General features: G+C 36.5%; 1 protein-coding gene across 4 annotated transcripts in view; it reads right to left on the bottom strand.

Annotated features, from left to right (window-relative positions):
* Positions 1–25685, bottom strand: part of LOC126378067 (solute carrier family 12 member 6) — a 292605-nt gene that overhangs the window by 35178 nt on the left and 231742 nt on the right. For all 4 annotated transcript variants that reach the window (XM_050026209.1, XM_050026227.1, XM_050026200.1 and 1 more), the window contains one exon: positions 9043–9113. In XM_050026209.1, coding sequence (XP_049882166.1) covers positions 9043–9113 — 71 coding nt within the window. The remainder of the gene's footprint in view (positions 1–9042; positions 9114–25685) is intronic.

Raw genomic sequence — 25685 nt, forward strand, 5'->3', positions numbered from 1 at the left:
CAGATGCTGTGTCCTTCGTCTAAATACTAGAATCGCGCAACTTATTTATTGCGACAATAGCCTAAAGCGGCCCGCCCGCAATAGTGGGTGAGGCAAACAAGCTTCGTAGCGGTGCGGGGCGGACGGTGTAACATGAAGTCCCTTCTATATGTGGTATTTTATTGTTTATTATATGACATAAGAGAGTTCGATTCCGATATTTCAGCCATTTATTCAGTTTCCACCAGTATTACTCTCGAATCCCAACTGAAATTGGCTTTCGTAAATGTTATTCCGATTGCCCATATAAATTAGGGGCAGGTTTACTTTTAATGAAGGTTACATTGAGCGATTCGAGTCAAGTAATTGGGATCGAGTGACTAAGTCCAGGCCAAGGATAAGAGAAACAGTGAAGGTTTTAGTAGGAAATGATTTAAATATCTATTTTTGTGTAATAAACAGCCTCCGTGGTCTAGTAGTTAGAGCATTCGGCTCACGATCTGGAGGTCCTGGTTCGATTCCCGATGGGGACATTGTCGAAATCACTTTGTGAGACTGTCCTTTGTTTGGTAAGGACTTTTCAGGCTTGAATCACCTGATTGTTCGAAAAAGTAAGATGATTCCGTGCTTCGGAGGGCACGTGAAGCCGTTGGTCCCGGCTATTAGCCGTAAAAACACCACCAACCCGCATTGGAGCAGCTTGGTGGAGTATGCTCCATACCCCCTCCGGTCGATTGAGGGGAGGCCTGTGCCCAACAGTAGAACGTATATACTTATGAACGTATGTATTTATGTTCATGTATTGAATTAAAATTTTTTGGATGGATGGACTGGCACAATATAGTTAGTTTTCGTTATATTAAGAATAGTCCAGCCAAGTGGAGAATGCCGTTCGAGGCAAATATACAACACAATCACAAGAGAGAAGAAATAAAAAATACAAGGAAACTGCGACCGTAACGTCTTGATCCGAGCTGGAATCCGGAAGATTACGGGGTGGCTACCGGTTTTTTCCGGTAATCGTCAGACGCCACTAAGTAGCCGATCCACGGCATAATTAAACAGGTTTCGTGACGGATCACTATTGGTGAATCGTTCTTTTTCTTCTTTTTTGTGCTTTAGTGACGAAGTACAGGTAGGTAATATTTATTACACTAGTTTACATAACCAAGCTTGTATTTAAGTCTCATAGCTAGGCACAGACCTCCCCTTATCGGTCGCAAAAAAATCGTTTCTTATTATGTAATTTAAATATGTCTTCACTCGATTAGGAATAGAACCTGGGACGTCCGTGTAGTATAATGCCAGATCCAATGTTTACAAAAAATCCGCAAAATGAGTATTTCGATGGTTGTTACTCTTATATGCCTTGTCAAATAATCATAGTGCAACACGGACCTCCGCTAAATAATATAATTGAGATGGATGAACCAATAATCCGTACTTATGGCTTTAATATTCATAATAAAGCTCGGGCCGTCAGTGCGTTGCATTTAGGACACAGGATTTTGATTTGTTTTTCTTTTTTTTCTTAATGATTTTTGATCTTGGTTTTCTTTTTGTTTTCTTTTTTTCTTTGTATTGATTTCCGTGTGGTTTCTGTCCTGTGTTGAATGTAATGTACCTGTCTGTCTGTGTCTGTGGTGTCCGGAAGTAATAAATGTTTCTTTCTTTCTTTAATAATATTTAATATCCGTAGTCAATAGTTAGATCAACGGAAGAACGCTGCTTCCGGTTGATAAAGATATTGTTTCGTAAATCTATGTTGAAGTAAAATATAAGATCACACCTATTTCCCGTTGGGGTAGGCAGAGACCACTGAACTTCATTTACTACGATCCTGACACACCACATTCACTTCTTCCACTCTCATCAAAGACTTCATGCATGCTCGCCAGTTTAGAGTATCCCGGCTGGTTTAGGTTGAGGTCTAGAAGTAAAAAATACGTAACTTAAACATAATAAATGGTGCATACCATTTTATACCTAAAGCTAGCACTTAGGCTCTATATAAATATATTGTATATAGACAAGACTTGAAATGGTCTGAGCACTGCATTCTACATCACAGAAAAAGCATTAAGGATCTGATATCAGAACAAATAAAATTCGCTTTAATTATTGTCCTAAGCGTAGTTACTAATTGAGAAGTCATCGAGAACGCAGGAAAATTTGTCAGGTAAAACTTTACACGTTATCACGTTGGTCCGAAAGAAAGTATATTCTTATTTTTCCATTTCAAAAAAAAATCAGAGAGAGAGAGAGCAGAAAAGTTCGAAAAAAAAAACGAATTTATTCGTTTATTTTTGCTTCTTTTTAGTCACTATTCGCTAGCAGTCAGGCTAAAATCTACCGAACCCCCAGTTTGAGATTAGCCGTGACTGCATAATTAACAGCGCATCGTTCAACGCGAAAAAAGTGGCGAACATATTGAATCTATTTTGCATCTTTAAGCTGCGACCTGGGTACTTATATTTTTTCATGCTGTAGAGGTTAAATGGAGGTTTTACTTACCTTGGAACTCCTTCCGAGTTCCGAGAATATAACGACCTGAGTTATTTATCGAACGAAATTATAGCTTTAACGACACTAAGGACGCAAACGGTCTATGTAGGAGGTAGATCAGTACTGCAAATTTTCCATACGATTTTTTTTATACAAATCAAGAAAACGAAATGGTTGATAACATAATTGACGACTTCTTCCATATTTTTATTTTTGTCTATATCAATGTCGTCTCGTTGGTATTTAATTCAAATTTTTCATGATATCAAGGACATATGCGCAGAAACTTCGCCCAGAAAGATAAGCTGTATTGTTTATTTTAGCAGTCACAGACAATCGATGGTATAGTTACATACGGCCTTGATGAATTATAAATAAGGTATAAGTAAGCTTTATACGCTGTTGTCTCGGAGGAATTGTGAATAATGTATTTGTTTACTGTGACTACACGTGCCAGACTATTAGTTTTCTTTTTGATGTATTGATACAAGATATGATAGCTTTTACCGGGGTGTTATGTCAACTGGCAACACTGGGAGGAAGGCGTAATCTGCCCTGATATAAAAACGCGATAAACGCTCCTAGGGAGATGATGAGTGTGTTCCGGGCGCTCTTAGGTTTTGACCAACATAGCCATTCTACGACTAAGTTTAGATAGACTAGGCTAGTGTGAAAACTTATTCGTGAACGGGATAACACTAGAATCTTCCTATTTTTTTTAACGTGACTTATTGTAGATTTGCCGCAGGCATTAAGTAATTGGCCGGAAATAAATGAAACCCAACGCCTTCGGGAATTCGAGAAAAAACCACATAGTCTTCATCATCTCCCTAGCGTTATCCCGTTTTCTCATTAACCGCTTATCAAACCTGTGGTTTGACAGGTCCGGTTTTTTACAGAAGCGACTGCTTGCTTTTCCTACCCAAAGGGGTCGCTGAGCACGTGATAATAATTTATGATCCAAACACGAATTCGATAACAAGTACGAAAATAGGCCTGTTCCGGGGTTCGAACCTGCGACCTCAAAGTGAGAGTCAAGTGTTGTTCCAATTGCGCAACAACGGGTCCAAAAAAATTACCTACTACGTGTCAATTCACAATTATATATGCCACTTGGACCGCCTCAGAGACTGGACATCGGGATTCAGAGTGACTTTCGGTGTAACGTTAGAAAGAAAGTAAGTAATAAAGATTAATTAGAGTCTCAATGTTTTAAAAAAGTGAAAACGTACATTACAACCATTTCTAAAAATCAAATTCAAGCGACTTGATGGCAGCCCTAATCCATTTGTAGAATAAAATCCTTTTACTACCCACGACGACTGACGGTAATGCGTTTAGCGTTAGGGTTACTTTCGTTACTTTGTTAGTCTTATACTGCTAAATCATCAGACTCATCACACCCGTTATCTCTTACGGGGTGGGCAGAGATACAAGTCATCAAAGTAACCGGCATCACCTAATACCCGACTTAAGACGGATGATCTTCAATTTTCCATTGTGACATGTTATCAGCGTAACGTTCAAATAGATACGAGTAGCTCATAATTTCGGACAGGGTATTTGGAGTAATAATGTACACCCTGTATGTGTGACATACAGGCTGTTAGTGAGACCGTACGGAATACTTAGGGATATGATTCAGCTCATGATTATGAGTTAATGTCAAGTGGAATTTTCTATCGCATAACCTATGGACTTGAAAATTGTATTTTCCGTCGCAAAACTCATGCTTGTCTTGCCTTGAGGGCCTTGTTAATTTATTTTCAGTTCCATACTTTTGCGAATTGTAGCGTGGACAGCGATTCCCGGAACGGCGACTGCTTGACATCACATCTGTCATTTACATGTACAGTTCAAAACACAATTTTAATCACGCTACATACAATATTTTTTTTCCACTGAAATAATTGCATTTTTGGTTCATTTTTGTTTCATAATATTGAAAACCTTCCAGCCTGTTTTATAAATGCAGTAATCTTATGGGATTAAATATGTGATACAAAGCTACTAGGTATATATACTTACATCTTATCTCGATATTTTTTTTAATATATACTTATATCTTTTCGGATGGCTGGTTACTGGCACCTACTCTCAATTATCGATACAATCTTGTCTAATCTAGCCTACAAGATCCGACTGCTGAGCAAAGGCCTCCTCTTCCTCTTCCCATCATCGCGATCCTGAGCGCATTCCAGCCAGTCCCTCCGGCAAGCGTCCATGTCGTTGCGCCATCATAAGACACAACGCGTGACGATCCGTGCGTACCGCTCAGCGTGCATGCGACAAGCATGTCCGGCCCAACCTCATTTAAGTCTGTCATCAATACAATACAAAGTGCTTATTGGATACTGAAGAAACACATTATTTAAACAATCTCAGAGTAATAGTTGTTACAAAAGCGGCCTTATTGCGTAGCTAGAACTTTATGCTGTTAGGTATAGGATATAATTAAGTTTATCAATTAATATATAAATGATTGTTTTAGTAGCAGCAATGATGGATGATAATGTGATAACTTTTAAGAACCGATGTGGAGAGGTTTAAATTAATAAAACACATTGTCATCAATAGACTCTTATTTATATATATAACGTTTATATTTTTAATAATTCTAGAACAGGCGCACACACATAAGCTTCGACGTCCTTTCGTGTTCTTCTCGTACACTGTGTGGCGTATTCTCATTATCTCTCTAGTACTCGAAGAACCTATGAACTCTGCAGCGGGTTCGCTGGGAGAGCATCACCTCGTCAATTAATTATAAACGTAAAAATAGATGAATCCCACCTGATGTACTTTCAAGCAGCCGTAGCTTTACCGTACTTGTTAGGCGCTTGCTGGTCCACTCCGGCCTGCTATCGCTTCAACATCATCCTGCGCCCACGTGGTTACTCTCAGGCATTGCCTAAATTCTTATCCCGGACTAAGACTTTTCACCTCACCACCTCAGCATACAAGTAAGTTCGCACTCAGTTGGATCATGAGCAATTGGATCATGAGCAATCTTGGTGGCTTTTAACAGATCAATAGCAACTTGTGTTCCCAGTGAAGAGTGACACTCTTTAAGATACATAACGATGATAAGCAGCAATGATTCGATTATTTCGATTATTCGAGTATTTTTATGAAAAAATAAATAAAGTGGATACCTAGGTATTTACATATATTTTAATAGCAAAGGTAAGTATAGCCGAATTACCTTATTGACAAACCTTTCCTTCAACTCTGAAATTGGTAAACGGATGCATTCGTTGTCTTCCAACTTTTTGAAAAACTGGTGACTTTCATCAGAGAGTAACGTTCAATGAATTTCGTCCAACCTTAGCATATAGGTAACTCGACCAGTCCAGTATCGACCATTCTTTTTCTTGATTATTTGGCAAAATTTATCAACGAATAATTCCAAACACTGATAACCACACAATAGGAGTACTTTGTTTCATCCTTGTTTCACAATTTTTTGATACCTTTATTGAATTTTTACAATGAAATTGAAATTTATTCTATAAAAATAACAATAGACATGACAAATGCTTGACATGACAGGAACATTATTTATTATTTGTAATTTTATTACTTATAATATACTAAACAGTCAAAACATACATACCAAAAACTGTAAATTAGATTGAAAGAAGATTACATGCTATGATAATTTATTAAAATTGTTCAATTTTATTTGATCCTAACTAATAAATAGAACAGAATAAATTCGAATGTGAGTTTGATTGTGTGTTACGTTACAGCACAGCAATAACTAATAAATAGTACTACCTATAGAAAACACTCTCCACGCGTTTGGAGCCAGGGACAAATATTTTAGGTACTTATTAGGTACATACCTATTACTTATCTAAATCAAAATTCATTTTATATTATTCAGACAACGGGTTTAATGATTATAATCATGGTACCTACTTAAAGATAATAGTTATGTTTGGTATTCTTGTAACACCTGTTTTTAGACTTCCGACAAGGCTGAATCGCATGCAAGTTTTTTTTTTGACGTGACTTATTGTAGATTTGCCGCAGATGGCATTAACTACTTGGCCGGACAAATGGGGAGCGCTGAAGGCTCTCACCCGGTAATCGCATGCGAGTGTGTGCCTCCGCGCTTGGAAAAAGTTGTGTCAAATTAACATTTATCGAATGACGATGGCAACTTAAAAAAGATTAAGATGACCAAAGACTAGGCTGTATGGGTTAAGCTCCCTTTGCATGCCTTATTTTTAAAGTGGTGTGCCACGTCAATGATGTTGAAATGATGTTAAAATCTTTTGGTGAGTTTTTTTGTGATTATTATCTCTGAACTTTGGCTAAAATAAGTTCCACATGTCCATGACAATAGCTCAATCTCACTATCTTTCTTTCAGTGTAAAACCCTCAGAATAATAATAACTGTAAAACCACCTAAAAATCATTGGCTTAGTACATTGACTATCGATTATGCTGTTATACCGTCACACGTAATGTGGTTTACCTATGTTTCCGCGTCTTAACGGGGTAGGCAGACCTGTAATATGTCGTTTTGTTGCAGGGTTCAAAGTCCAACTTGGATGTCTATCTTCAAGGGCTACCTGGGGAGTTCCCCATTAAGATAATGTTGTGCTTACACTCGGAGTAATTGTCTTCTACATCTACATCATGCTTTTCGTATAGGACCTGCTATCCAGCGGTTTGCTTCATGATTTTGCCTAAGACCTGCCGTCCAGGCACTTAATATATCACTTTTTGGGTGAAACTTTAGCGTTTAAGTGGTTTGACTAAGCTTTGCTTGACTGTAATAACAGGATTATTCCTAAATTTGTGTTATCATGAAATAACCTAGACATGCTAAACTCTTTGCTGTATAAGAAGAAGTAATGTTAATATACATTTTTTAAAAGTGAAATTTTTAATTCCATCCCCTTTGCTTTGCTTGCAATAGGAGAGTATCATGTTCAAGGCGCCCAATCCTACTCTCTATTTTTTTGCACTCTATTAAGATCCCTTTTATTCTCTGAGTTCGGCAACTAACACCCATGCCCTGGGACCAACCCTTTCTCAATGCCCTGCCGACGGCGTCCTAGAGGTAGGGTGGGCTCATCCCCACACAGAGGCTACGCAGGAAGTTTCATCCTTCGAAATATCCATTATAAGATTTTTAAAGCAGAATTTAACTTAACGAGGCCTATGTTTGCGCCAGCCTGTATTTACATGATAAATGTACTTAATTTTTTTTTAAATATTCTACCCCTTCGAGGATACAGACGTGATGCTATGTTATGTCCTTTATTCCCTGTAGTTCTAACTGATCAGTTCTACCGTAGAACTATTGTATTATTTCACAATATAAAGAAGGTATAGGTCTTTTTAAAACAATGTTTATAAAAATATATTATTATATCAAAATGGAGTTTCATTAGTTGCAGCCATTTTCTCCACATACGTACCTATAATTATTATGTTTCTTAAAAGGTAAGTAGCTAGGAAAATAATAAGAGGAAAATTAATTGTAAGTATTTGTCTATTTAAACCAAATCATAAATAAAAAGAATAGGTCTAATACTACTACTTATATAAAAACAACGAACTGAAAAGTATAAGAAAACAGCAAAACAGTTTTTACCATAACTGTACAATAACGTCAAAACTCGCTCGACGTAAAGGGAAAATAAGGCCACTCGCCGTAAAGAGAGTCGCCGTAGCGCGGGTCGCCGTTCGGAAAGTCGCTGTCAACGCTACAATTCACTTTTGCGATGGAAAATTCCACTTGATATTACTCCGGAATCGTGAGCTGAATCATTCCTCTCAGTATTCGTTACGGTGTCAATTACACCCTGGAGATAGGTACTCTAAAATTCGAGATCTAGACTTCTGAAATTGAAATCATATATAGTAGCGCATAGATATAGTTACGACTACCGCAACTAATTGCATTATCGGTGCTTATCTCCTCGGTTTATAGCTAGACAGTCCCGAAGCTCGCTGCACTCTCGGATTATTACAACTGAAGTACTGAAGATGTGCTGAAAATTACGACATTTAGATAGCCAGGATAACTCCACATTAAACCTGACTCTCTAAGTGCATTACATTGATTGTGTTTTTGAAGGATTTCGTATCTAGTAAATTGTCTTTCAAATAATATATATAGACGGACGTATTTCGTACGTACGTACCCCCGTTTCGAACGTACCCCCTCCGGTTGATTGAGGCTGTGCCCAGCAGTGGGACGTATAAAGGCAGTTTATGAGACGGACGTATTTCATTTACTTAATACTTCCCTCTTTGTTATTCTCAAAACAATGGATTTGAATAAATATATAATTTCGAGAACGTCAATTAATTGATTTTTTATACTACTTAATTATATGAGAATAACTACTAGGCAAGGGTTATTCTGCCTTTATATACGCACACATAACTATCCGACCACGCTTTACATAAGTATAAAATTAAATGTAAGGCAAAAAATATTAAAACTAGTTTCTGTTTTCTCCGAAAACGCGTAAACGTTGAATTTTAAACTATGTGTGTACGATAAACGAGAGCAAGTATCGATAAACTTACATGATAGAGGTATAGGTTGGTGTCACACCCCTTGTCCTTTTCCTTCGGCAGTCCATGTTCGTCGGTGTCACCTGGAACGATAAAAACGGCCATTAGTCCCTTCCAATATTTTCGCGGGCGAATATCTAGAGGTAAGTACGTAAATAACGTGTCATTTTGGTGATTGAACGCCTTCCTAGCCAATTTATCGAGAACGTTAAAAAAATTCGCAAACACGGCGCGGCGCGTGGATAGAATGCGTGGTGGATTGATTGCTTGTGAGGTCGTAAAATGGACGGCAGTGGGCAGCGGAACGCAGTAAGAGTATTTGTTTAAAAGTCGTGCCCGGATCCATATAAATCGATATGTTTGATAACGTCGCACCGCCTCGTTGCTTGCTCACCTTCGTCCAATTTGTGGACTAAGTTGCAATGCTATCCACACTACAGTAGAAGCTGCTATTTTACACTGGCTCATTTTTACATTTAACTTTTACGTTTACATTTAAATATCAGATGAAAGACTACAACTCACGCAGACACCAAGGTTAATCACCCGGAAACGTCGCCAAACAATTTATATTGGAATGGCTTCGTTGCCAAAGTGTCGCCAAGTTGGTAAAGCGTCGCCAGGCGAGATACCTGCCATAGATTTCAATATGAATTGCTTGGCGACCGTCGCCGTCGTCGTAGCCATGGCGTCTCAGTGAGTTATGGCCTTTAAGCTCTTAATCCTTACTAGAGAAACATGCTACTATGTAGTAGTTTCATTTTAGTTTTATTTACTTTATTACTCTGGCTAAATAAAGTTTATGACATTTCCATTAGCTACAGTACAATTATACACATGTAATAAAATGTGTTTCCATAAATCCCACAGTGGGGTAGCTACATTAATAAGTTTAGTTCAGGCTAAATGCATCAGAGATTGCATTATATGGGCGGGTTCTAAAATAGAATGTTCGCACTGAAAATATGAAGCGGCTTTAAAATAGCTGTGTCCTTTATGTTTTGAACTCAGTAACTTTTAAAGGGCATCGTTTTACCTCTCTTAGAGATAAAATATAATTATGTTGCACAGTGATGGGCAGATTATAGAAAAAGGAGTATAAAGGATGTGTCATTTTTTATACACATTTGTCTCATAGTCGTTTTTGGGGCAAACTGATCTTTAAAATGTATTAAAGGTATGTCGTAAAATCCGGCAGAGGGATTGTGTCCTTTCTAGCATGATGGACAATTGTTATGGGCGATAGGCTGATCCCTTATCACCATAAGGTTCATCATATCCATCCTAGGACTTTGTTAAAGTTGTCTTTGATTACTTGTGGTTCTGCCCACCTTATGGGTGTGAGTTTATGTATGTATGCAAGTGTGCATTAAAAAAAAAACCTTGTAGGAGCTGCTATTTGACTGTATAAAGTTACTAAACCAAACGGCTATAATTTTCTCCTCTATGGCATAAGTTATAGGTACTATTTTCTAATGAACGTCTAAACCGACCTTGAATTGAATGGTATGGGTAGTTTGTATGCGAAGCTCGCGTCTCTAAATTAGCTGTATGTTTGTATTATACCCACAAATGAAACGATATATTGCTATGTGCTATTAGTAAATAGCATAGGGAATTTATGAGCTTCCATGCTAAGGTAGGATCGTAGCGTTTATTAATTTATGTGTGTAAGGTTTTTCTCATAAACATACAAACATACCTATATGCACGAGTTCTTTTAAGTACACTACAAAGAACTATTTAGAGTACTCTACGTATGAAATTGTATTTGTATTGTTGTTATGTGTTTTGTACTCTTTCTATTTCTCTTTTTTTTGTATTTGTTTTGTATTTCTTGTGTGTGCAATAAAGTATTTGTTATATTATGTTAAATTAATAATGTTACTTAAATTGATGTTTCAGAACCTCCATTATTTCATTCCAACGCGATTCATTGAGTCTTACCGGCCAACTGCATGGAATATTTTTCGCTGTTATTATGATTGTATTTATTACATTATAGTTAACGTTATAACAACAGCGAGAAATAATTAATAATAAGAATAACTGACAAAAATAAATAATAAATAATAATAATTATTTAGTTTTGATTATTATTTAGGAACTTAGATAGTTATTTAGACGAAGCAAACAGCGCTGTGTCGCAGGTTCTAAGTTGGTTTACAGTAAATAACCTAGTTCTAAATGCTAAGAAAACGAAGTGTATTAAATTTGTTCTACCAAACGTAAAGAAAGTAAATAATAACATTAAAATTAACGACGAGAAACTAGATTTTGTTGAACACACAGTTTTCTTAGGAATTACTGTAGATTCAAAACTTCAATGGGGCCCACATATTGTATCACTAGCGGGCAAGCTAAGTTCAGCAGCATATGCCGTCAGAAGGATCCGACAACTCACAGATGTACCCACTGCTAGACTTGTCTACTTCAGCTACTTCCACAGCATAATGTCTTACGGTATTTTGCTGTGGGGTCGAGCCGCTGACGTAGAAACTATTTTCATCATTCAAAAAAGAGCAGTTCGCGCTATTTATAAGCTGCGTTGTCGGGACTCTTTGAGGGAGCTGTTTAAAGAAATAAATATACTGACGGTCGCAAGTCAATATATATATGAAAACATTATGTATGTACGTAAAAACTTATCTCTCCTTCCGAGAAACTGTGAAAGGCATACTTACAATACAAGAAATAAACATAAAATTGCTATTCAAAATTCTAGATTAAGTAAATTAAATTCATCTTTTTTGGGGTTATGTATACGTTTTTACAATAAAATACCAGATAATATTTTAAATTTGTCAGAAAATAAATTTAAAGCTCACGTGAAGCTTACTTTATGTAAAAAAGCTTATTATAAGATTAATGACTACCTAAATGATAAAAATGTCTGGTATTGAATGTGTTCCTCTAGTTATTAAATAACTTGTAATGTATATCCTCATTGGTTTTTAAAAGATGTGTTGCTGTTGCAGTTTCTTGTCATTTCTTCTCCTCAGCCATAACACCTTGCGAAATGACGTAAATTCAAAAATGTTACATTGACCTTCAACAAGTTTATCCATGATAATTACGTTGAATAAATGATTCTGATTTCTGATTTCGGATCACAGCCACAAGTACCACAACTGGATTGCTGGGAGATAAAGATGATGATTTGCTTCTCAACCTTCCTCTGTGTTCATAAATATTTTTGATGAGAGAATATGAATTAAAATGTTCCAAACGCAGATATAAACAAAGTTGGTTACCGAACTCATATTACTTACATTTATTCTTACAGTTTGGGTAACAGCAAAATTCAAAATTCCCAGTATTTATTTTCAGAACAATGTTATAAAACTTTATATTCGTTGAAATGAAATATCTAAAAAGTTAGTATTTATCTTAGTAACAGTAGAAAGTTCAGTTCGCATACATTTGTTCATTCGAATGTAATGTTGAATCCCGCGGGTATGGAATGCTAAAATCATGGATGAAATATATAGAACGGGTGAAATGAAGCCATAGCAAACATACACAGATCAAATACTATGCGGAATACTGGATGAGGGGAAAACCGAGTTAATTAATGACATCAGTATTATTTCAGTGTAAAACACGATGCATAATAAAATTACATACAAAAAAACTCACGCCTATTTATAAACAGAGGCTATGCAATTTCATTTGCTTTGATCCTGACACACTTCTCTTGCTTTCTCCACATCATTAACGGCTCAATAATAACCCTGATAACAGGATAGGTGAAGGCGGTTATCGACCTTACCACACACACACACACGAGGAAGATCTATAACTTCACACAGTATTTATAAACATTCATATTAAAAAAAAATGCATAAAATTAAATACTTAAACATTTATTCATTATAATTATCTGTCACTTTTTACAAAATTTCTACGAACAATTCCCCCGTTGAAGTAAATCTCGGGATTTACTTAAACATTTATTCATCATAATTATCTGTCACTTTTTCCAAAATTTCTACGAACAATTCCCCCGTTGAAGTAAATCCCGAAGCCCTCGATAACCGATGTAGCGTGTTGTCAACATTTGAACGCATCATTTACGCGGAAAAAAGAAATTTATATTTTTGGCTTTTGTCATTTGTGAAATAAAAAAAATGGGAAGATTTTTTCTTACGCACTTTGGGGGCTCCCGTGGCCCAGGGGTCCCATATAATTGAGACAGCTACGCCCCTGATTAGTAATCGTAAGACAGCTTGTAGACATTTTTGATAGTCATGTTTTTAGTTGCTCGGCAGAAAATTGAAATGCATCGTCAGGTAATAAGTATTTAAGTTATTTCAGCTGCTATGCCAAACTTCTACAAGCATAAACTTTGCAGGGTACTTTAGTGGAAGACGTCAATTAAGTTTCTCCACTGAATTTAGTTGGCTGTTTATAGGTATGCCTGGCGAAGAAAGTTGTTGAACCGTTTTGATTGTTACGCGATATTACACAGCTAGTTTATAGTTGGTTCTTAATGATGCATATTGATGAGAGAATTGACTTGTAAAATGTTTTTTTGAATGGTATAATTAGGTATTAAGTTACAAAGTGCAAATATACACATGTTACAACATGTCTAATCTATTTAGTGTAATGAAATGCACTTATCGCCACGTTTTCGCCGTAGTGAAAACCACGTAAGCGAAAACTCGCACGAATGTGATTTTTGTTAATAAAACCTCGCATTAAACTCGCACCCTCAAACCAGGTAAAAAAATGCGGCCTCAATTTTTACCCGAAATGAAATTAACTGAATGAAATCGAGGTTTTATTGGGTTTTCAAAATGGCGCATACGAAGCTTTCACTATAAGGCGACTGTAACTGCACTAGAATATTGATCATTACGTGAATTATTATTCTGCCCAACCCCGGAAAAATAATTCTATAGTTTCTACTTACCCCAGTGGGAAATGGGCGTGAGTTTATGTATGTATATAATAACCCCAGCGCGGGCTGTAAACCACTGAATTCTACTTTATTAGCTGATGACACATCGCCGCTATGGAGGTGTTTTGTGCGTAGGGTCTACTTCACTACTACAATTATTGCATAATTATTACTAACAATAGCTTTTAAATATAGGGACTTTTACTAACATATATGGATATAATGTGTTTTGATCCGAAATAAATATTTTTTTTATGAGTTGGATCATAAACAATTCATATCACGTGGTTTTTATGATTTGCGCTTGGTTAACGCCATATGCTGGCCCTCCTATTAAGCATGTAGGAGTGGGCACATAAAATATTATACATCTCTGCCTACAGATACAGGCGTGGTGCTATGTAGTAACCCCATCTACAATAAGACACGTCAAAAAATACATTGATTAAAATTGAGCATAGATTGGCACCACACATGGCCAGGGACGAAAGAAAACTTTGCCACACCAAACCAAGGAGTCATAATTTCAATTCGTTTTCGTTACCAAAACGGCTCCCACATGAGTACCTACTGGCTTATGTAACCCTGGTGCCGTAAAATTTTACCTGTTCTATTTTTGAAGTTACTTGTTATAGGTTTGCCTCAGGTAATGTAACTACTTGGCCGGACAAATAGGGAGCCCTGAGCAAACATTTGAGGCAATTGGCCTGAGGTTGCCCAGTTGGGACCGACCCGTGGTCCAGACATTGTCTGAGAGGATTTACTAGTTTTCATTTATTTATTATTAAACGAGATTGTTTGCACGAAGAGTCCGGGGTGTAGTACTGGTTAACACACTTGTCCCGGCTTGAAAAGAGCTGCGGTTTAAGCCGTGTCCGAGTCAGAAATGTTTCGACAAAAATATAAAAAGGTATAAAAACATTTGCTACTCTTTGTAAACAAACTCATTTATAATGGGACGGAAAAAACTGACGCAGCATTTGATTCTAGAATGAGGCATATGTAATAACTTAAGTTCACGACTATATTTCCAGTTTGAGTAGAGAGATACATTCATCGCAAGATGAATAGTACCTACTCACCAAATTTCTTCGCGCTTATCAATGTTTAAACTCATCATAAGATAGCACACAACCACTCTTGGTAGTGGGATTCTAAGATATATATAAGTATTATGTTACCAGCTCGTCACCAACAAATAGTGATCCCTTACTCCTACCACACGCCCTTAATTAACTTTTAAGGAATATTGGCACTATGACCACCCGAGCAACCAATTATAGACTATTAATTAAAACCAACTAGTTAGATAATTAAATTATCGTATCTAATACTTCACGTGAGTCCTTCAGTAATCATTCGAGACACGTTCCCTAAATGTCAGACGTTGACCTTTTCCTGGAAATTCAGAGATTCTACTGTAAAACACACCTGTACGTAGGTAAGTATATTTAGACATATGAGCCTTGTTTATAGAAGTAGGTACCGTGTGTCGGTAATCTAATTTCATAATAAAGTCAAAGGTCGAATTTGAAAGGTTGAAGTACAAAACTTCAGCATGTTTCATTATTAATCCCTAACAAGAATCCCTATTGCGTAAACACGTATTATTGGCACAGGTCTGGTATATGCATTAGGTTGTGTTTCGTCATCTGATTCTAAAAATGTTTTCATTGCAAAATTATATATAAATACGTGTTTAATTAAATAATTATTTCCCTTTGAGATGTAAAATAAATTCATAGAATATGCTTGTATTTTTTAGGAAAACGTTACTATTTAAGTACACTTTAATTATGTATTGTAACACCGGAAAAAATAGCTGTGACAGAAAAATGGACGAGATGGATTTGTAATAAAATCCCATAGCCCACCTTTAAAAAAAGGATACCGGCTAACTCCGGAAATAGAACGCAAAACCGTGATTTCATTCGTCGAATATGCAGCGGCATCCATACTGTATTTTTTCTTTGAATTTTGCAATATAAAAAGCCCAGTGGTGCGAGAGGAACAATCTCTGGGGCCGTGCCCGGCGCACGATTCCATTCCCACGGGATTGTTCGCAATTATTGAAACTTTTTCAATACATTCCTTTATTGACCCGTGATTACGGTACTGAGAATTAATTGGTTTTCAATTCCCGGGTAATACCTCCGTTCGTGTATTGCTTTCGTATAAGTTGAACTGAAACAATTGTTTTTATGGTGATACTTTATATTTTGGTATTATTTTTATATATATGAAGGTTTACTTGTTTTATTCTTCGTGTATGTGACACTTGTTTTTAATATTTTGCATGCAATTGCATGTTGTCGCGTGCATTGTAGAAGTCAATGACTTTCTAACGTAGCGTGACACAAAGTAGGGTATTAATAAAGTACAAACACTTTTAAAAAACTTTATACACTGCATAATACTGAAACTTTAGTAGGTATGTCGGCCTTCAATGGTGCTGATTCCAGCGACCACCAAGTTAATTTGACAGGACTAAAATTACCTCTATCTCTTTCTTGGACGTATTGTAAGTGAAGGACGGCTCTAATTTAAGAGCTGTGCGCCCGAATAGGCACCAATATAACTATCAAGTTACTATAAGAAAACTGTAACCTACATTATATTCCTGCACTGGTCTTTGTTTATTTAATTTTAACCTGCTATACATAGAAACATACATAAACTCACGCCTATTTCCCACCGGGGTAGGCAGAGACTATGGAATTCCATTTGCTTCGATCCTGACACATTTCTCTTGCTTCCTTCACATTCACACACACGCCGGTTCAGAGTAGATTGTACTAAACCTTTTCTAAGGACATCTCCAATTTGGTCAACATACGTCCTTCTAGGTCCTCCTCTACCAGCCCTAACTTGCTACGTTATGACGTGAAGTATAGCAAGTTAGGGCTGGTAGAATATCCTCTTCCTCTATTTCTTTAGGCAGTTTATCAGGACCGCTACATTTTTTCTCCCATCAAATTAATGAGTTTCTCAATATGCGCGAGACTTAGATAAAGCTGGGGTGAGAACAGGGTCGCTTTGAATGGTTTGAAGTTATTGAGGCCCCCGGTAGTATAGAGCTTTTGCGCCTTAAGTAAATATGTAAAAAAATACTTGAGGCGCTCCAAGTATATTACAGATGGCACAGGTGGCTTCTTGTCAATGATTTGGAAATGAAGCGACGGCTTCTGTTCAGCCTCTCTGATGTCTCATCCTTTTTGTACCCATTGTGCTCAACGAGTAATAGCCGCCAGGATTTTTGTTTGAGAAAATATTATTTAAGTATAAGGAATAGAAGTTATATAAAATTGCTTTGATATTTATTTTTAGTCACAAAAAAAATCAGTACAACAAATAAGCAATAAATACATCTTTCTTTCTTTCTTGCTTAAATACACGAAATAGCATCGACTGTTCCTAATAACTGTGTTTGAAATATGGGCCTTCTTTTAACACTCTAGTTCCATCTCTGGCTGTGACGGACTGAAGTGGCAATACGGTTCGCATTAAGAAGCCCAATTGATGGATGTGTCTTGAGGATTTCATTACGCTAGCACTTGCTTTATTATGGCTATGTTTACATAAACACTTAAAGATGTGTTTGTTGAGGGAAACCTTATTACGGCTAAGTGAAGGCACGTCTGGAGACATTGTCTCTGGCTTGATGAGTATTTTTCTTGTCGGGAAGTTTTTAGAGAACTGGTTTTGAATTTTCATGTCTCTGTTAATTACGTTGCTGGTTAATAGATTAAAACAAAGATGTAATAGAAATCCCATATTGATATTGATTGGTTCGTGTACTAGGTTCAAGACAATTTATGAAATTCTGAATACTGAATAAAGAAAGATCTAAAACTAACGAAAACATTTTCTTTTTTTCTATAAACTTATTTAAATTATTTTTAATTAAAAGAACAAAATAATAAGTACGACACTTTATCACGTTTTTCTATGACGTCACTGTGTACTTTTTTCATACAAATTCCATAGGTAGTAATTTCGTTTAATAAAAAGTAACTGGTTTGACTAGTAGGAAACTAGCCTATTTGGGGCACTAGGGTTAGCTTGTTTGAGGTTGTTTAAATTATTTTACATTTATTGGCCACGATTCTTTTAAATATTTTTTTAGAATGTAGCTGAATTTCTGGTTCTTTGAACCAAGTTGCAAGGCGGCAAGCGTGCCGATAATGTCAAATGAAAAGCAAAATTTTTACTTTTTATTTCCGAGTATCATCATAATATTCTCAGCTTATTATACGCCGATATTCGCACCGCAAACTCACGCACAACCAAATGAAATCCGAGAAGCATTGCATCAGATAATCAACCATAGAAGGTTAATTTACACAAACAATCCAAATATAGTAAGTACTCGTGAATATACAAACTCAACCAAATTTTGGGGAAACGTTCCTGAAGTTAACAATTATTTAGAATGTTTGACTTCGTTCGAGTTCCCGGAAGCGGAAAAGTTAGAATGTGGGATAATTTGAGAGTTAGAAACGCCAATTCTATCTCTATATGACGAACCTATTTTCGTTTATCTTTTCTGATTTTTCTCTCCTGAGATATAAGTTCTGATTTCATAGCGACTTGACTCGGTTTCGTCTGGGTAAATTTTATACCCTAAACTATTCTTAAAAAATCAGATCAATAATTAAATCTATTTTTAGTACTTCTTGATATTTACCCAAGCATACCTAAAGGGCAGATTTCCTGTTATACCTCATCTCCCAAGTGTTATCCCGTTGTCACAGGGTCCGCTTCCTTAACTTGAAGATTTGATAGGTCCGGTTTTTTACAGAAGCTACTGCCTGTATGACCTTCTAACCCATGAACCGTCTGACCATCTTTCTTATATGTTACCTACTATATATTTATTTATACGACGCAACGTGTATTACAACGCGAACAAAGAATATGGATTTGGTGATTTTTTTTGTGACTTATTGAGATGGCCGGATAATTGGAGGGGATCATGTTTGAAAGAATGAATCGACCCTTGTGGGTTGGTAGCGGTAAGGTAAGAGTAATCGGGTCGTCACCTATGACGTTCTTTAGGCGCCGATACTTTTCTGTACCGTCCCTAAGCGGGATGTATTCCGAAGCCGCAACTACCAACGGATTTGGGTGGTGTGGAGCAGAATTGAAAGGGTTTTATGATTGAAACTAAGTAAGTTCAGAGGAAGTAAAGCAACGTTAACAGTATAATATTATTTCCACAGTTCAGCAGATTGGTTCTGGGAATTATTGGAATATTTAATGTGGCCAATATTTCCATGAAGGATGGGAAGGGTTAACGGAAATCTAGTGTCGATTTTAATTGATTGGAACTTTGTTCAATGAGCCTTGAGTTTCATTAGTTAAGTTTAATTATCTTAGTACTTATTGTGATACCTTAATCTTAGTAAAAATTCTATTTACAACATAACAACACAAGTAGCATCACGGCTGTCCCGAAGGGGTGTGCAGGGGTGCATAGAACACCCACGCTTCGCTAGTTAGGTTTAAGTGTAATGTAGGTAATTGGGAATTGTATTTATCTTAAAAAAGATCAATGGTAAAGTATTAAATTAATGGCAAATAATCCTTGGTGGAAAAATATATAAGTTTAAAAACTAAATAGTTAGTAATATGTAATGCATAGAGCAGTCAAATACATAGCCCTTCTTTTTTCTTCGTCACAGTCGCTCTTTGGTTCTTCAAGGTACTTACATAACTTAAAAGTTGCTGTGCTATTTAAAACTCCTTCTTGGACATTATTTCACTTTTTTATGATGCTTTTCCACAAAGAGGTCGTGCTCTGCGCGTGTTGTTAAGCAAAGATACATTTTCACATACCACAGACATACGTAGTTACGTGTGACGCGCGGGGTGAAGCTGATGCAGCGAACTAGTTTTTGTGTACTTCGTTTGCAAGTGTATAAATTCCTACCTACATGTTCTTTATTTATTGTACTATTTGTTCGAGCATGATATTATATTGCAAATTGGAAGCGACGATGGTGAATGTCGGTGTACGGACAAACCAAAGTTGGTTTTTGTTGCACCGTCAATTGTAAAAAAAATGTATTAAGTACTGTACTTATTTTTAATAAATAAATAAATAAATATATAATTACTTACTCTCTTATTTCTTAAGAATAAGAATAAAATAAATTTATTGCCAGTAACAATTTCTTCTTCTTTCTTCTTTTTCTGTGGGGGTCTTAGCCAAGTTGCAAACGATTACGAAACGTTTTTGTGCAGTGGAATCGAGTGACATGTCATCTTATGTCATTCCAATATATTTTATTCGATTACTCTGTCGTTTTTGCTATCTCTGGGGTGTTGTGAACTTTTGTATCAAGCAAAAAGCGCTTCCATGTCAAGTGGATATATAAACCCATTTGTGTGATGCTCTGTCGCGGGGCCACCACCTCCAATTCAGTTGAAAACGATATAGATTACTGTACGTACCATGTACATAGTGTACGTGAAAAGATTTTATGTGTACGTGCTATAATTAGAAAGAAAACAACAAATTAAAGTGGCTTCGCTGGAGAGCATACTCCCCAGCGGAGCCACTCAGTTTGCATACTTCGAGATGTTTTCTTCCTGTAAATTGAAGTATAGTTTGATGTACGTACTACGTACATAGTGTACGTGAAAAGATTTTATGTGTACGTGCTATAATTAGAAAGAAAACAACAAATTAAAGTGGCTTCGCTGGAGAGCATACTCCCCAGCGGAGCCACTCAGTTTGCATACTTCGAGATGTTTTCTTCCTGTAAATTGAAGTATAGTTTGATGTACGTACTACGTACATAGTGTACGTGAAAAGATTTTATGTGTACGTGCTATAATTAGAAAGAAAACAACAAATTAAAGTGTATATGACGGCATGAACAAAACGTGAAGCGCTGAAGATTTTAAGAAACAATCTCCTTGCGAGAACTTTTTATCTATGCACAAACTACTAAGAGAACCTATTTCAGACGAACGTCTCTCATACAAAACAAAGAGCCTCAGAATTTAGAGTATGACACTTGATTTGACATATAAAATTATTAATTTTAATTTATTCATAATTGTGGGGTTGCCATAGTAATGATATGGCACGGCGTGGCAGTAGTGATAGCTTTAAATTATTTAGATTACTTTAAATTTTGATGACAAGGTTTATAAAAAAAAGACTGCAGTTTACTTGTATAACATTTTATTTTTTAATTTTGTTTTATATTTTATGGATTTTTTTTCTGAAATAGAGCTTTATTATTATTATTTTAAATATGCCTTTTTGCATTAATGGCAAACTTTCCTCTAAACTCTCTAATCTAGAGACATCTGTACCCTTTAATATTTTGTTTATAATAACACTGCTAATCTTGAGAGACCCGGAAAGTTTTTAATAAAAATGTCTTTGTGCAATCCGCATGGCAAACACAATTGTTCCCAGTAGTCCTAAGCCTTCGCAAATTGTCATCACACAAACACTGTAACTTATGCACTTCTAGAGTTCTTCCTAGCTCACTTTTATGAAACTGGTGAAATATAGCGTCTTTTCGTCTTTTCGCTTACTTATCTTACACTCATACTGTATGGATATCACAGTTTTCTAGTTGAGAGGCTAACTACGGAATTTATTCAACGCAAATTTCACTCGATCACTTACATTTATAAAACTACAATGAAACAATGATTGATTTTGGATTTTATTTGGTTAGGACGGCGGGCGGGCAGCGCTTGCCCTTGTGTCTATGTTTATATCCTAACCTAAGATTGTCCCAAGATGGCGGAAGATCGCAGAGGGGTGAAATGAAGTAGGAGAGGGGTGAAGTAGCTGTCATTTTCTAAACTCGGTACATTTGCGCTATGGTACAATTTTTTTGTATGAACATTTCCGGCCGTGTATCTATGACAGATTTGACATAAATTGTCAGTGCCGTACCGATCCGTCACCAAACCTTGTCATCAAAATTTAAAGTAATCTAAATAATTTAAAGCTATCACTACTGCCACGCCGTGCCATATCATTACTATGGCAACCCCACAATTATGAATAAATTAAAATTAATAATTTTATATGTCAAATCAAGTGTCATACTCTAAATTCTGAGGCTCTTTGTTTTGTATGAGAGACGTTCGTCTGAAATAGGTTCTCTTAGTAGTTTGTGCATAGATAAAAAGTTCTCGCAAGGAGATTGTTTCTTAAAATCTTCAGCGCTTCACGTTTTGTTCATGCCGTCATATACACTTTAATTTGTTGTTTTCTTTCTAATTATAGCACGTACACATAAAATCTTTTCACGTACACTATGTACGTAGTACGTACATCAAACTATACTTCAATTTACAGGAAGAAAACATCTCGAAGTATGCAAACTGAGTGGCTCCGCTGGGGAGTATGCTCTCCAGCGAAGCCACTTTAATTTGTTGTTTTCTTTCTAATTATAGCACGTACACATAAAATCTTTTCACGTACACTATGTACGTAGTACGTACATCAAACTATACTTCAATTTACAGGAAGAAAACATCTCGAAGTATGCAAACTGAGTGGCTCCGCTGGGGAGTATGCTCTCCAGCGAAGCCACTTTAATTTGTTGTTTTCTTTCTAATTATAGCACGTACACATAAAATCTTTTCACGTACACTATGTACATGGTACGTACAGTAATCTATATCGTTTTCAACTGAATTGGAGGTGGTGGCTCCGCGACAGAGCATCACACCCCCATTTCCTTCCATCGAGATGGTTACCTTCAGTTCCCGTTAGCAACTGAGCGTGTTACCTATCAAAAGATAGAGGTGCCAATGTCTTTTATGAAAGAAGATATTTCTTTTCGCGTTCTCACAACGGCATTACTCTTGTCTAACCATGTCTACTATGTCATCTGTCGTTTTGGATTATCTAGCTGCTTTCACTTATTTGAAATTGTAATTAACGCCTTCACATTATCAACGAAAATAAATTGTATGGAACATAATATCTCGAATATATCCTAATTGGAGTAGTCAGAGGTACATCTATCGCAAGACGAATTAAGTACCCACACCTCATCGAGTTTCTGTTAGACCAACGTGATAGGTGGTGAGCCGTATCGCGGTCAATAATGGTCGAGCAAACTGTGTTAGCTACTTTCACTTTGCAAAACTATTTTTGTTTTAATACTTTAAGTGTTATTGTTTTTGCCTAGGCTTAAGTAAACTAAACGTAGATACCTCTGTTTGCTTTCAAAAATATCGATTTCATGTGAGATAAAGTATCGGTATTCAGGATTCTCAGAGCGATGTAATCATGGAATAGAACTTTTATGTTTTAATCGCTTCGCTTAATGGAGATCGGTCTTACCTATATACCGAAATCTATCGCTTTGGTAACATTGATTAGACCCTTGAGGGAAATGGGATACAAACGAACTATTCAGAGATGCGTAAATTGTATTTATAGAGCCCCTTAATGTGTTTGTTGCTATTTTAGATCTTCTAATCATTGGTTGAGGGGATGTGGTGCTATTGGTTCGTTTCGATTGCGCGACGGCGTGGAAAATGGGTATTTATTGGCAATGAAAAGACATTGTTTTCTATTAAAACGTTGATGTACTTACCACTGTATGTATACAGCGCATCATGCAAAACATGCCGAAAACTACTCGCTAACTTCTATACGTTTATACACATCATACACGTTATACAACTCCATCCAGTCGTCGGTCAGGCATTGCCGATTTGGGTAAACAACAACAACAATTAAAATAATCATTTATACTTCTAGTTCTTACAATGTTGCATAATTTTTAATTTATACCACTTATTTATTTGATGATTCCGTGCTTCGGAGGGCACGTTAAGCCGTTGGTCCCGGCTATTAGCCGTAAAAACACCTCCACCAATCCGCATTGGAGCAGCGTGGTGGAGTATGATCTATACCCCCTTCGGCTGATTGAGGGGAGGCCTGTGCCCAGCAGTGGGACGTATATACGTAGTATATAGGCTGTTGATGATGATGATTTATTTGATGATAGTAAATGAGAAAGAAGTGGCGCATAGTGTATAATACGAACTATTTCTGAAATTCAGGCTTATGCCCAGTAGTGAAACGCATAATATTAAAGTTGTTTATATTAAGAGGACGATAAGGTACATAAGCTTCAACATTGTCTCTCCTTTGTAGAGATAAGTGGATTAACCGCAATAATCTACCTTCCAGTCCCTTCCTGATAAGGAAAGGACAGTTCATAAAGTCCATTATGTTTGTAGTCAGTAAACAAGTATTTACAGAAGGAAATTGTAAAAAGTTAGTCTCATTCGCATACAAAAATGTAGGTAGAGTAAAAATGTACGAGAGAAGTCCCGCGAATTTTAATGGAACTAAATAACAGGGGGGTTACAAAGGCCACATCAGAGCAATTCATCTAAAAAAGCAATATTGCCATTTGACATTGTTTGCATTACGTACTTACTTGTATATGAGCAAATATCAAATTGCAATAATTATTTTTAGATGAATTGCTTCGATGTGGGTTTTTTAACCGCCTGGTCATAACAATACTACTGGGACGCTACTACTTATTAAGTAAGTACATAATAATAGCTAGGTTATAAAATATTTGAAGTTCCTAAAGCTTCGTATTAAAATATTCTACCCGAAGCGTGACGATGAATCAATGTTTGCGGCACACGGGGTGAATCCTGGGGAGATCCGGGGCCATGTACACTCCAAAGGATCACGTTAGGACCTTTCTGGATCACGGAATAAATACACGTCGCTGGTTGCTCTTACGTCGTTTCGGGCGGCTGTCCCGTTTGCTCCTTATAAAGGGAATATTTCGCACCAAATACTCCAGTTGAATAGCCAATTCAATGATATTACTCGTACATATCTATCTGGGAAGCGTACGGGTGATTGGATCCGATTGGTGACGTTTTATTGAATTACTCCTCTCTCTGATGCTCGAGTGGAAAGTATGAGGAGAATTCTTGTTACCAGTACAATGAAATAACCAAGCTATTGAATAAAATAATCGAAAATGTCCTTTTGGGTTACTCGTGTGTGGGCGCAAAAGTGTTTTGACAACTTCTAGCTGTGATTACCAACGAACGTGCAAGGAAATATATCGTTTTAAATCTATTCATAACTAACACATATTCTACATAAAACGCAATACTCCAATCTACAGCACGGATTGAAATAACAATAGTACGGGTCAAATATCCAAAAGGGCATCTTCATTTGTTAAGGTCCCTCTCGGGTCAAAGCTGAACGAAGGTCACATTCGCATGCAAACACTCAGCTAAGTTTTATTGATGGCAACCCCGAAATTTGCGTGAAGCTATAGTAATTTGGGACGCTCTTGTTTCGCCGTGGGAACAGAACTTAAGATTTGTGGGGCGATTTAATCCTGAGACGTAATATTTATGAGGACGCAAAAGTTTTATTGGATATTAGAATGGTTTTTTGTGAGTTGAATCTGAACAAGATTTTAGAGACTGGAGATTTGTATTTTAAGTTATTTTCAAGAATTAAATGAGATTATTTTGGAGAAAACTTGATAACATGAGACGTGGAGGAATTTTAAATACCTGAGGTAATTTAACCTTCTCTCTCACCTAGTAAAACTCTCAGTAGCATTATGAGAGAGTAAATAAAAATACCCAGTTTTTAGACGACGCGACGTTCTTTATCCTGAAACCTCAAGATATTTTTCACATCTAACATTTCTTTCATTTTTTATCATATTGTTTTATTTATACTGTCACCTGTATACCA

This window comes from Pectinophora gossypiella, chromosome 2 (assembly GCF_024362695.1).
Source record: "Pectinophora gossypiella chromosome 2, ilPecGoss1.1, whole genome shotgun sequence".
Classification (NCBI taxonomy): domain Eukaryota; kingdom Metazoa; phylum Arthropoda; class Insecta; order Lepidoptera; family Gelechiidae; genus Pectinophora; species Pectinophora gossypiella.